This window comes from Mytilus trossulus, chromosome 2 (genome assembly GCF_036588685.1).
Source record: "Mytilus trossulus isolate FHL-02 chromosome 2, PNRI_Mtr1.1.1.hap1, whole genome shotgun sequence".
Classification (NCBI taxonomy): Eukaryota; Metazoa; Mollusca; class Bivalvia; order Mytilida; family Mytilidae; genus Mytilus; species Mytilus trossulus.
This window is the reverse complement of record NC_086374.1, coordinates 1,716,485-1,729,903: the sequence shown is the minus strand read 5'-3', so window position 1 is coordinate 1,729,903 and position 13,419 is coordinate 1,716,485. Positions and strand designations below refer to the sequence as shown.

General features: G+C 32.0%; 1 protein-coding gene across 6 annotated transcripts in view; it reads left to right on the top strand.

Annotated features, from left to right (window-relative positions):
• The window catches only part of LOC134706224 (corticotropin-releasing factor receptor 2-like), a 113,908-nt gene that overhangs the window by 82,175 nt on the left and 18,314 nt on the right, over window positions 1-13,419 (top strand). For all 6 annotated transcript variants that reach the window (XM_063564968.1, XM_063564967.1, XM_063564966.1 and 3 more), the window contains one exon: window positions 6,163-6,267. In XM_063564968.1, coding sequence (XP_063421038.1) covers window positions 6,163-6,267 — 105 coding nt within the window. The remainder of the gene's footprint in view (window positions 1-6,162; window positions 6,268-13,419) is intronic.

The following is a 13,419-nucleotide window of genomic DNA, read 5'->3' as shown; positions in this document are numbered from 1 at the left end:
TACTTGCACATAACAAAGACTTATTGCGTACATAGGTGAGAAAATTAAAGTTATTTTTGTCCATTGGAACTAAAAATATTCTTATAAACGTTGGTATTATCTAATTAAAGATGCAATTGTTTATACCTTCAGGAGACAGTTCTGTATTTTTCTCTATGAGACTCTTTTCAGATCGTGAGAATAATTTGCAGGTGCAATGATCTTATTTGTTCCTTGAGCAAATAAATCTAACGTCGAGTCATAAAACCCTCAAACAAATAATTTAGGAGATAGTTCAGCGCTAGCAAGCAGGTTCAACAAAGCCATATTCTTTACTGTACTTTGGTGATTTTCGTTGATTTTTGTCTATTGTTTCTTGTTTTAGCATAAACACGACCGTTTATTTTTCTTTTGAATGTTTTAAGATTTAGTTTTGCCGTAGCAAATAATAGCTTTCTTGACGGTATTCAGTTTGCTCATTATTGAAGGCCGTATGTTGATATATAATTGCTCACAGGTAGCCAATTCCTTTGATCTCTTGTTGATAGTTATCTCATTGGCAGTTCTATCTCGTCTAGTTACTTTAATGTACTTAGTATATAAACGTTTGGCAATTTTGACGCCGGAGAGGGTAGAAATTAGTAGAACTTGTTGTAAATTTCAAAATCGGTCACTTGCTTAGAAAATATATCAAATAATTAATATCAAATATTTAGATTACTGTTGCAGTAGGTTGATGGGGTGATTATCAGTGAAATTTTGCGTGGGACTAAGATCAAAAGGGTTTAAATGATATCTTTTTTCGTACTTCCACGTTGTTCAAATATTATGATTGCTTCACTTGACGACATGTTAATTCCTGGAACATACTGTGAACCAGAACAGCACAGTCATAAGATTACCAAACTTGTTATATACCTATTATAAAACGTTTAAATATATAAACTAAAGTACACTTGCTCTTGCTTGTATTATATACGATTTAGTATGTATGCCATTTTAAAACTGTTCAGTGTACTTTATGAAAAACAGAAACACGTGTCTTGTGTAATGCTTTCGTTTATAAAACGGTCGCTGGGTTAGCGTCAGTAATGATAGCTACGGCTTACGTTTATATCACTGTCACTCGGTTCGTGTTGACCATTACTGGTTGTCTCCTGGTTCGTGTTGACCATTACTGGTGAACAGTAAGCCACTTAATGTGCAATCAGTCTAGTAGTCAGTACTTAGTACTTAAAGACGTATGAACCATATAATATACAAGACGTATACGCATCTGCAGATTTGCCAATAAACATTATGTGATCCCGAGCTTTAGTTGTATAAACTTACTATAATGCAGATGGGTAACTGATTTATTGCTAAGGCTAGTATTTAATTGTGTAGCTGACTTAACTGTCGGAAAAGAAGGGCAAAAGATACCAGAGGGACAGAGGGAAAACGTATAATAGGCTTAATTGAAAGCATCGGGCACATACTATTTTTTGATATATCTGTAGATGCGATACATCAACCTACATAATACGATTGATACGTTTTGAAATGACCGACCTCTATTGTCAGGATTATGATAATATTGAAATGTAACATTTTTATTTTTGGTATCTATTAATTGTGCTCATGAAAGCTGTCACTCACAAATGCACAGTCCCCTGAAAACCTTTGATCAACCTTTGGGTGTGTTCAATAGTAAAGAAAAAGAGGCTACTAATTGTGAAATACATATGATTTTTTTTTATTAATGTATTGTGCTTCTTCCTAAAGGTTCTGGTTCATAATAAACAAAGGAAACTGCTTTAAAGAAACACGTGACAAAATAATAGTGCTTGAATTCTTCGGACTCTGACGGACAGTTGTGGTTCGTGGCAATCACACCTCCTCAACTTCTTAATTTTATAATTCTTAAAGTAATGAAATAATACGTTACATCCATTATTCGAAGCTCGACGACGGATTAGCCCTGGGATAGCTAAAGGTTCAATTTCGGAACATCTTACAATTGAAATTAACAAAGCCTTGAATTATTTATTAAGATTAATAAATCTTGTAACACCTTTTCATTGTGATAGATTAAAACTTCATAAGAAGGTGTGAAAGTTAAGGATTGCTGTTATTTTGTTATTTGTCTTTTGGCAATATTGACAATATGTTCTACTTAGTTGCAAGAGGTTATTCCCTTGTTAAATAAAGTGTGTATTGTTTGCTTAAGTCTCTGTAATCAGACTTTAATCTGATATGCAGGTGCAATAATGCGTCTTGTATGACTGTAATTATTGATCATTAACCTCAGTTATCCTTACCTCCTACAAAGATGATCCGTTAATTGGCAGTTGTAATTCCAGCCGCAAGTCCTTTAACAACATTCAATGTGCAGAACAAATTATCTTGTGAAAATCAATACAAGGTGCAACAAAACATTCATTTCTAGTTCGAAGTTTCTATGACAAAAAGGCAGTGGTCGGCGCTAACCAAACAAGTCGTAGCAACAAAACATGTAAACCATGTTTTCTCTTTTGAATATTGTTTTACATTCTATTATAGCTTACAGAATGAGTTTTTCATAAATTAGGCCGTTAATTTTCTCATTTGAATTGTTTTACATTTACATTCCGGGGCCTTTTATAGCTGACTATGCTGTATGGGCTTTTTTGAAGCCCGTACGGTGACCTATTATAGTTGTCATTTTCTGTGTCATTTTGGTCTCTTGTAGAGAGGTGTTTTATTGGCAATCATACCACATCTTCTTTTTTAATATTTTGACTACTGTTGAGGTACATACAGTGTCTAATATTCTAATAAAATGACACATTGTAAACTTGGTCCGTATTTAGCGCTTTTCTAGATTAACCTTTCTCAGGAACATCAAACACGAAAATGTAATAGCCAATGATGTGTAAGTACTTTTGGAGTTGTCACTTATAGGAAATACTAGTAGTCAAATCTACCTAATGTTAACCATGCCTGATAGTTAACGGTATTTTATAGATCATGTACTAGTAATTGCCGAGCACCGACTACAGAATATATAATATCCTTGGGGACTATAGCAGCCCACCAGTACCAGGTGTATCGACAGTGCTAAAATTGAAAATAGAATTTATCGTATGGCCTTCAACAACAAATCTGTTGAAGTTCCCTTGCTAACTTGTTTAAAATAACTGTGCAAGAAATAAAGTTAACAGTAAGATAAAACGACAGCATCCATCTGCTTGGTTGTTGACAATTGAAGCGATATGATCACAGGACCATACCTTTACTACGTCCAAACTTGTAAGCCAACTCAATACATGTCACAAAAAGAAAGCAAACAACATTATATGCACTTGTAACGAGTATAAAAGACACTTTTTTCTTAAAAGCAAATGAAAGGATATCAGACTTAAAAAGTAATGCATTGTTTATGATGTTTTTACCTTTTTGGAACTTTTTGAAACCAGATTATCGCCAGCCTTAATCAATTGATAAAACCCATACCGCATAGCCAATTCTTATAGCCCCAGTTCCCATCCAAACATGGCAAATAATATGGAAACACGTTATACAATCTAATGGCAAATACATAACGTACTTTCTTACTCTGGTTAGTGACGCTCGCATGTATATTAAGGATTTTGCTATCTTGGTTATTTTGGTAAGTAAAAGTCACATTGAAAGAGAGGCGAAAGATACCAGCAGGACATTTAAACTCAGAAGTCGAAAATAAACTTACAACGCATATGGCTAAATAAAACAAAAAAAGACAATAGACACAAAAGTACACAAAACGCAACATAGAAAACTAAAGACTGAGCAACACACACAAAGCATTACCAACAGTATTTGGTTACTTCGGCTTATGAAATGAACAAAACGTAGTTGGTAACTTTGACTAATGGCAGGCACATTTAGTATTTGTTTGAGGCATTTGTCAATGATCTCATTAATTGAAAACAGGTACCCCAGTTCAAATTTTTTACGCACATTGTGTGCTTTTCTGTATGCTTTTGAATGTTCAAATTAAAGCTGATAAAACAGATACAACTCATATAATGTTCACACATTTGTAATGCATTTGAAATACTGTTCATCATGAAAGTAAATATATGTGCATTTAGTTAATAATGATGTGTTATAGAAGCTAATTTGTATGTGATACATAAATAACAATAAATAACATGTAGGATATGCATATGATAGCATTTTTACAAATAGTTCTTTACACGATAATATGACTGTATATTGAAACATTTTACTTCACGTAAATTGCTTTGCTTGGAGTAAAACATACACATCCATATATTTTGTTTCCATGACAATTTATTTTGTTTCCATGACAATTCTTTTGTTTAACTTTTTTCATTTTGATAAACTCCATTCACTGTTACTTAACCGAACCAAATCGTTTAGAGAGGGAAAAGCACTTAAGAATTGATTTTTATTCATTAAACATTTTACCCTTAAACTGATATAAAAAAAAATATGCACTGTTTTAGTATAAAGCTAAGCAGAAATGTAATATCGTTTGTGTGATCAACAGCATGAGTTCCTTTGAGAAGATTTTATTTAGACAAACGTTTTACAGTTTCATTTGATTATTTCCTTTCTCTTGACGGAAATGGACACATTCAATCACATTATTTGACACGATTTGTGACAAGTACTGATATTTTCCCGCGTTTTAGATAAAGCAGAAACCATATGTCTCGTGCGTGTAGCCAGAGTTTTCCGGAACATGGTCGCCAGCATTTAGTCAATATCAATATTTCATTTGTTTTTGATAGTACTGTTGTTGTTATTTTTTTCAATTGTAAAATATACAACATAAATGTCACTGACAAAACGTCATATTAATTTGGAACCAACCTAAAAGTTGCATGTTAATGGCATAATAAATGATTTTGTGTAATTTTGTCTAATTAAAATATTGTTTAACTATTTGTAACTGTTAAAAATGCAACTTTGTTTCCTTATTATTATTTTTTTTTATAAAGGACCGAAAACTAAAAAAACAAATCATAAAAATTATTGTTACAAATACACAAACTGTTTACAAGAATAAAACTGATAATGTAGTCGTAGTTCTGAAATGATATTAGAAGGAATAGATAAAATCAAAACAATAGTTTATGTAGAGAAATACGTGCAACTGCAATATCAAATATTTACAAGCAATTATAAAGTATTTGTTTTATAAACACATACTCATTCTTTGTTGTGAATGTAAGTACTACAAGTGCACGAGAGATCTTTTCATTCATTGTTATAACGTCCATGTTTTATCCGTCAGATGTTAAGGATCCCACACTGAAGACCCTACGACACAATGCCAAATGTTTACTGCTATATCCTATCTATGTTTAAGTACACGAGCTACAGTAATTATACTTCGACAGATCCTATAGTAAATAATGATATTATCTCTAAATATTTCTCCACTTTGTGATTTATTGAACCAAATCAATACAGTTGTATGATATGAATCATAATTTGATTAATTATGTTGCTGATTTCTAGTGGTTTTGGTACAGGAAGAATTACTCAAATTTCACTGATAAAAATTTGTCCCAGAAACACACTGCAAACTTCGTATCATTTACTGAGGCTTACAATGTTATTCTAAGAAAAGTGGCCGCTTGGCTGTTACTGAGACGATCATTATATTTCTGAAAACTGCGGGACATATCCATTACTGGCGCTAGTAATGTTTTTATGCATTTCTTTGGGCTATCAATAATATGTTTGAGAACTGCGCTAACGCTTCTGGGTTAAAACATATATTTAAAACATAAGCGGTTTTGGAATTGACAGAAAATATAATTCTAGTAACATAACATAATTAGTAGACAGAAAGTATCAGGTGGGAGGAGATTATAATTGCTGATGTGAAATTCTTAACATGAAAAGTAAAATAAATAAAATACCTAGGAAAATTCAAGGCGGGAAGACCTTTATAAAATGTCAAAAGCTCAAACACATCACACGAATGGATAACAACTGACATATTCCTGACTTGGTACATGCTTTTCCTTGTGTAGAAACTGGTGGATTAAACCTTCATTTATATAGCTAGCTAACCCCGTCACGTTTATAACATATATTTTTCTAATGTTTGGTGATGTATGAATACTACAAATGAATCTCACATTACAGTTTTCATTGCTCTTCGTGAAGTATTATAACTAAATAACATATTTGTACTTTTAGGTGAGGTATACTGTAATGCTGAGTTTGATGGCGTGGTATGTTGGCATTCAACCCTAGCTAATTCTACCATATCAGTGAGATGTCCAATTCCAGTTGACCTGCCTGGTAAGTACGCACTTATATGTCACTTTTATGGCATGCCAAGTATTTTGTAAAATTTGTTTATATTAAAACTGACAATAAAAACGGGGAATGTGTCAAAGAGACAAAAATCCGACCAAAGAGAAGATAACTTTAAATGTATATAGATCTTCTGGTTTCATGCAGATTTATTTTATCATTTTTTTTATGTACTGATTATTCTTTGCGATCTTATTTTTTTTGGAATTCTCATGGCAATATGTAATATGGTTACATGTCGTCATATGATAAAACACGAGTTTCTTGTTGGTTTAATTAACTACGAGGCAGTTCCCTCCACTTAATGATTAAAAATCTGTGTTTGCACGAAAATCTCTTTACTTCTTTCAGAATTGTTTACCAATGTGTCAATGCAATCAGAAGTGCAAAGGAATTAGATAATAAACTCTTAACACTTTATCATCTTTTGCAATTTATAGAATTTCCACGGGCTAATATTTTCTGCTGTTTTTTTAACCACTAATAAAAACTTGCTAGTTATCTTTCTGTATGCACAATAATTACGATCAAAGAGGCACACAGAAGCTGCGATTCAGATACAATCAAACAGACTGTAAACAAATACAATATAAAACAAACATATCAATCAAAGTACCATCTACACATACACCTTACAATGAATTCTAAGAACCGATGATAATCGGCAACAATTAACACTTAGTGGTTAGAGAGGAAAATGGCACCGAAGGCCATTGGTGATCGCTTGCATCAAAAATAACTCGGAGGTCATGGTAATGGAAACGAAAATTTATAAAAAATGTATTACTTCTATTACTGGACACATATTTTATAATTGCATGGTTGGCCAAACAGGTCCCCTAATTACAGAACTGTTGACACCCTTACACAATGTACAATATTTAGCAACTTATTATTATTAAAAAAGAAGAAGAAGATATCAAAGAGATATTCAAAACTCGTAAATCGAAAATAAACTTACATTGCCATGGCAAACGACCAAAGACAAAAACAGACAGAGAAAACTCCCAAGAAAACTGTGGAAGATCACATGTGTTCCGTCAGGCTATGCAGATCTTACTTTACTGGTGACACCACTGTCAATGTCAATGCAAATGGCTGTTTCCTATCCAAATTTTACTTTTGGTTTATGACATTTTACCCGTAATAATAATAATAATAATAGAAAACAGACTTGGTTTTACACCAGTATTTTGGGTCCTTTATAGCTTGCTGTTCGGTATGAGCCAAGGCTCCGTTTTGAAGACCATAGCTAAATCTTTTAATGGTTTACTTTAATAAATTGTGATTTGGATGGAGAGTTGTCTCATTGGAACTCATACCAAATCTTCATATATCTATTATCTACCAGCCCTTCCGAACTGTGGCGGTCAAACACAAATGCTTGTAAGAATACTCCTCTGAACAGGAATTGTAATTTAATAGCCATTAGTGGAGAGCGACAACAGTCGTCTTGAATCCAATAATAGATTGTTAATAGCTGGGTGTTGTAATTAACCTGACATTATTACTATAATAACCGCTCTTTAATATACCTTAACTCCTAATTCATACCAATAAATGATCAATACATTAAGTAAATTGCTGTTAGTTGTTATCGAATGATCAGATATATAACAATAATGGCATGTGTTCTACTTTCCATCATTACGGACATTTTATAGAATGACTTGGCACAAAAATACAATGTTATTCACCAAATAAAAAAAATACGCCAATAATGCAATTCTAAAACTGTACCATGTGAAACATTTTCCTGAGCTAGAGAAAATACACAACTTTCTAGCAATGGTATGATATTATATCATCATCCTTGAAATAAAGTGTAAAAATCATCTTCCTGAATTGGATGTGTTTTGAGAATATTGAGTTCTAACCCTTTTAATATACTTAAATCATTGTATTTATATTGTTAGTCAGCTTGATAAAAGACATAGATGGGTTGTCGCCTCTTAGATGAGTTATAACAACACATTGTGTTCCTTGTCGGAATGGGGACGTTAAAGTCGATGTCTCGTCTATGGAAAATATTGCACTATCTGCACTTTAAATAACCCGATCCAATGTAATTTTATCTTCTGTCCCTATTAAGCTTCTCTCTACCAATACCATTATATTTAAACTTCTTTCATCAGATTTAGTAGTCTTTCACCAATACCATTATATTTAGACTTTTTTCATCAATATCATTATATTTATTGTCCTTTCATTTATACCATTATATTTAGCACTCTTTCATCAATACCATAAGGATTGCTATGTGAATTATATTATCAGGATTATATTTAATTCTAAAACAAAACAAAAGTCTCATTTTTTTAAATTTATTAAAATGCGTTAAATACTATTATTTAATATTTATAAAACAAAATCGCTGCATTATGATTTAAACTCAACTGACACCATAAATATAGTCTCATTGGCACTCACACCACATCTTCCTATATCTATAAGCTTAAGTTAATGATGAAAATAGTCCAGTTACTTTAAACTACTTCTGAAAAAATCTTCTTTTTTTTTTAAATAACATTGAAATATTAGTCACAATTCATTTTTGAAATTATTTAATCAGCTGGTTTTATTTATATTTCAAAATTGATGTAAATATGTATATATGTAGATGTTGAAGTTATATTATGACTGATTATTGTGAAATTTTAATTTCAATACTATACTGAATACATTTTTAATTTTCAGTTGTTGTTCGAATTTAATTTTTTAACATCATTTCCGAAATTGATAAAATTCAGTTGATAGAAACAAAGACAAGGTCTAGGTTGGTTAATACTTGGTCGAGTATGGTTCGGACTAGGTCGAGTATGGTTCAGACTAGGTCGAGTATAGTTCAGACTAGGTCGAGCATGGTTCAGACTCGTATAAAGTGTCGACAGTCGAGTATGATTTAGCAAATTTCAGACCAATTCAAGCTGGTCGAGTAAAAATCAGTACAGTCGAGTACAGATATAGGCCGTTTCAGACTTTTACTAGTTTGTAGTGATACCATTAGATTTAGCATTCTCTCACCAATACCATTGGATGTAGCATTCTTTCACCAATACCATTAGATTTAGGCTTCAATAACCAATACCATTAGATTTAGGCTTCAATAACCAATACATTTTTGATTTAGACTTCTTTCACCAATACCATGGATGTAGGCTTCAATACCATTAGATTGTTTGTCCTTTCATTTACACCATTAGATTTAGGCTTCTTTCATTTCTACCATTAGATTTAGGCTTCTTTCGTCAATACAATTAGATTTAGCACTCTTTCACCAATACCATTAGATTTAGACTTCTTTCACCAATACCATTAGATTTAGGCTTCAATAACCAATATTATTATAATAAAGCCTTTTCTACCCCTCCCTCTATATTTGGGCTTTTATTCATTCTAATACCATAAGATTTGGACATCTTTCAATTCGGGTGAGATACAAAAATGGCTTCAAATAGCGCCAAAGAATGTTAAATCATATAATGTCTTAGTATATATAAGGATAATATCGAACTTCTTGAACCGCTTAAATGACAATTTTGTTGTCATCTATTATTAAAGACAGGAAGTATCCGGTTACTTTAATTATTTATCTGATATTGTTTAATGTATTATCTAATAAGTCAGGGCTTTCAAAGTCTATGTTTTCCAGTTTGTTTCATTAAATCAAGTAATTAATGACAAAAACGAAATTAGAAAAAGATCAAGACATACGAGCTAGGGAAAATCAATGGTGTTTTAAATAATTAAACCTTTATGTGAGACATGCATTTGACTTCCTTTTTGTCACAGTAATTCTCCAATATCATCTTATATTGGAGTTTTATGTTATTGCTTCAAAAATACTTTATTTTATGTTTTACAATATATTCTTGTCTACATGAATGGTTCTGTTCGAAGAGACAAAATAAAAAAAATCACCAGAATATGACGACTGTAATAGTTTAGAAAAACAAATGTTAAGCTTCCAAATTTCAAATAATCAAAAATCTACAAGTCTTATAATTTGTACTTGTATAGCATAGGCTCTATGTATATTAAATATTAGCATTTGACCCTTTAACACTATTTGGTCACATATATATACCCTTGTGACAGATTTGTTTCTCTGTTTGTCTCTTATTAGAGTGGCCAGAAAAATAACCATTTGACTGCATTTTATTCAATTCATTTGATGCATCAATTCACATTGACTGATGTGTCAAATCACATTGACTGATATATCAAATTATATTGTTCGATATGATAAATCACAATGACTGATGCGTCAAATCACATTGACCGATGCGTCAAATCACATTGACTGATATATCAAATCATACTGTTCGATATGATAAATCACAATGACTGATGCGTCAAATCACATTGACTGATGCGTCAAATCACATTGACTGATGCGTCAAATCACATTATGTATGCGTGAAATGTTGATTTCCACCAGGTATACAAGGTATACATTAACAGCAGTAATTATCCGACTTACATAGCACTTTAGTTCATATTGAATTTTTGTAATCAGAAAATATTTTTTTGCCAAAGACTATTAAAAAAACTCGATCAGGAGAAAGATAAAAAGAACACTAATAAGAAAGAAAATGAAATGCTTCTCAAAATTAACTTTATGCGGTCACTAAACGCTTTTCAACGATCTCCATCTAAATCGCCCGGGTCGATTTAACAGGTTTAGTCATACTCCCCTCTTTTGCTGATATTAAGATCTGTTTTTTTTAAAATACTTCGATAATACTGTTCTTTATAAATATTTATATATATTGACAATTTTTCCTAGAAGTAAAACCATTCAAATAACGTTCGATAAATGTGATACACCTGTTTGGTATAAGATTGACCGCTCAATAACTTGTGTTGTTTTGTTAAAGTTCTATGTTAAGACAAATCTGTCATACATGTGGGAGGTTACACGCTCCGACAGAACTTATTACACCCACCACTTTCATGTGTAAAATGATTGTAAAAAAGCCAGGAGTATGACAGTCAATTATCAATGGTTCCAATTGCCAATTTTCTCGATCTTGTTCTGTATTATTGGACTTTTTGTTATCTATCTTGAAGAGTAAAATATTTTGGGGGTTTTCTGTTTAATACTATTATGCGTTTTATAAAAAAAAGAAGATGTGGTTTGATTGTCAATGAGACAACTATCCACAATAGACCAAAATGACACAAACATTAACAACTATAGGTCACCGTACGGCCTTCAACAATAAGCAAAGCCCATACCGCATAGCCAGCTATAAAAGGCCCCGATAAGACAATGTAAAACAATTGAAACGAGAAAACTAACGGAAATGAACGAAAAACTAATATGTAACACATAAACAAACGACAACCACTGAATTACAGGCTCCTGACTTGGGACAGGCACATACATAAATAATGTGGCGGGGTTAAACATGTTAGCGGGATCCCAAACCTCCCCCTAACCTGGGACAGTGGTTGTTTTTAGAAAAAGAACATATTTGATTTTTGACCCACTTCTCCTTTTACAAATGTTTTATACAAATGCTTCTTTGTAATTTTCAAAATAAAAAAGAGGAAAACATGATAAGAAGTTGACAATGAAAAAGTATCCATTTAGACTTTGCTGAATCTTGAAATGAAATCCCCTTCACGGTTCTTCGCCACTCGTGCATTAAATGTATTAGTTCCTACTCGAAAAAAGGATTGTAGAAACATCATTCTATTTTAAGCGTCCATTGTGTAAAACTAATGCGGACTGTGATGTGATTACTCTCTCTTTGTAACTAGATCGCCGGAATTGTTTCATGATTGTTCCTTTGAGAGTACGGATATTATACAGATTTACAAGCAATCACTTCGAGACTTCAAACGAGATTTATTTTTTAAACAGAAACAATTATATGATAAACTTGGGAGGTTGTGTGTTGAATTGTCGTATTATTTCCAGTGATCATGGAACAAATTAAATATTTTTCGGATCAATATATTAATGTTTTATATAAAAATTGTCAATTATGTTTGTAATTGTCTTCCCGCTATATGATGATATTCTCTATACGAAAATGTTTATTTTTGTCTTTAATAATATACATCGATATTATAGACGATTACAGATCAGACCATCCTGTCTAAATTTCATTTGTATAAGTTCATTCATAGAATATCGTCCCGTGCTTATCTGTTTCCAAATCATCGTCCCATGATCATCTGTTTCCAAATCATCTTATATTAAACCTCTCGCAGTGTTTCCTCAGTCGAATTACAAATATTTGTTTCGTTTATAACGAAGCTTTTTTGAATTCTTTGAAGTTTGGAATCGTTGAAATAATTGAACAAATCTTGAACGTTAATTGGTTCATGTGTTTTTGCCAGTAAGTTCCAAACAGCATTGACATGTGCTGTGTAAGGGTAATGATTACAAATTATAAGGATTTAAAGCCAACTGTCAAACAGTCAAACAAGAGACTCACGCAATGCTGAGGAATTAATTCCATTTATCTGTTGTTGTTTTCCAAGATAAAAAATTAGTAAATGTACTTTCAGCTTTGAACGAAAAAGATATTACAACTATTAAATTGACATTGAAATTTCCATTACAAAAACAAGGGAACCGTGCGTATTTGGACTAGTATCATGTATGATTCTTTATTTGCTCTCTCTCTCTTGCGCGCGCGCGCATAGTGTATATGTTAATCAAAATCAAATCGAATCAAAAGTCTTTCTTTTCTTATTTTGTATAGTTGAGTCGCTAACTGCAAATTTTGTAGTCAGTGCATTCATTGTATGGTGAGAAGAATGAACCTTAATTCTTTAATTCCCGGTAAATTTTCCCATGTTCTGTTCGATTTCCTCCATTATATTTCCGGGAATTTGTAAGCCATTAAGTTTATAAACATCTTTAATTGTAAAGAAATATAAATATCAATAAAATTCTCACAAATATCTAAATATTCTCTACAGAAAAGACACTCGTTATGGTTGTTATCACTTTAATAATTTCTAAATATTTTCAAAAGACATAATTTAAGGTAATGGTTGGCTTTAAGGCAAAGTTTGTTCGTCCGTTAAGCTGCAAATGAGAAAATTTCCTTTTGTGAATTTATCCTTCAATTTATTTGACTGCAAAACAAATGTTTATTTTCGCATGCATCTTCC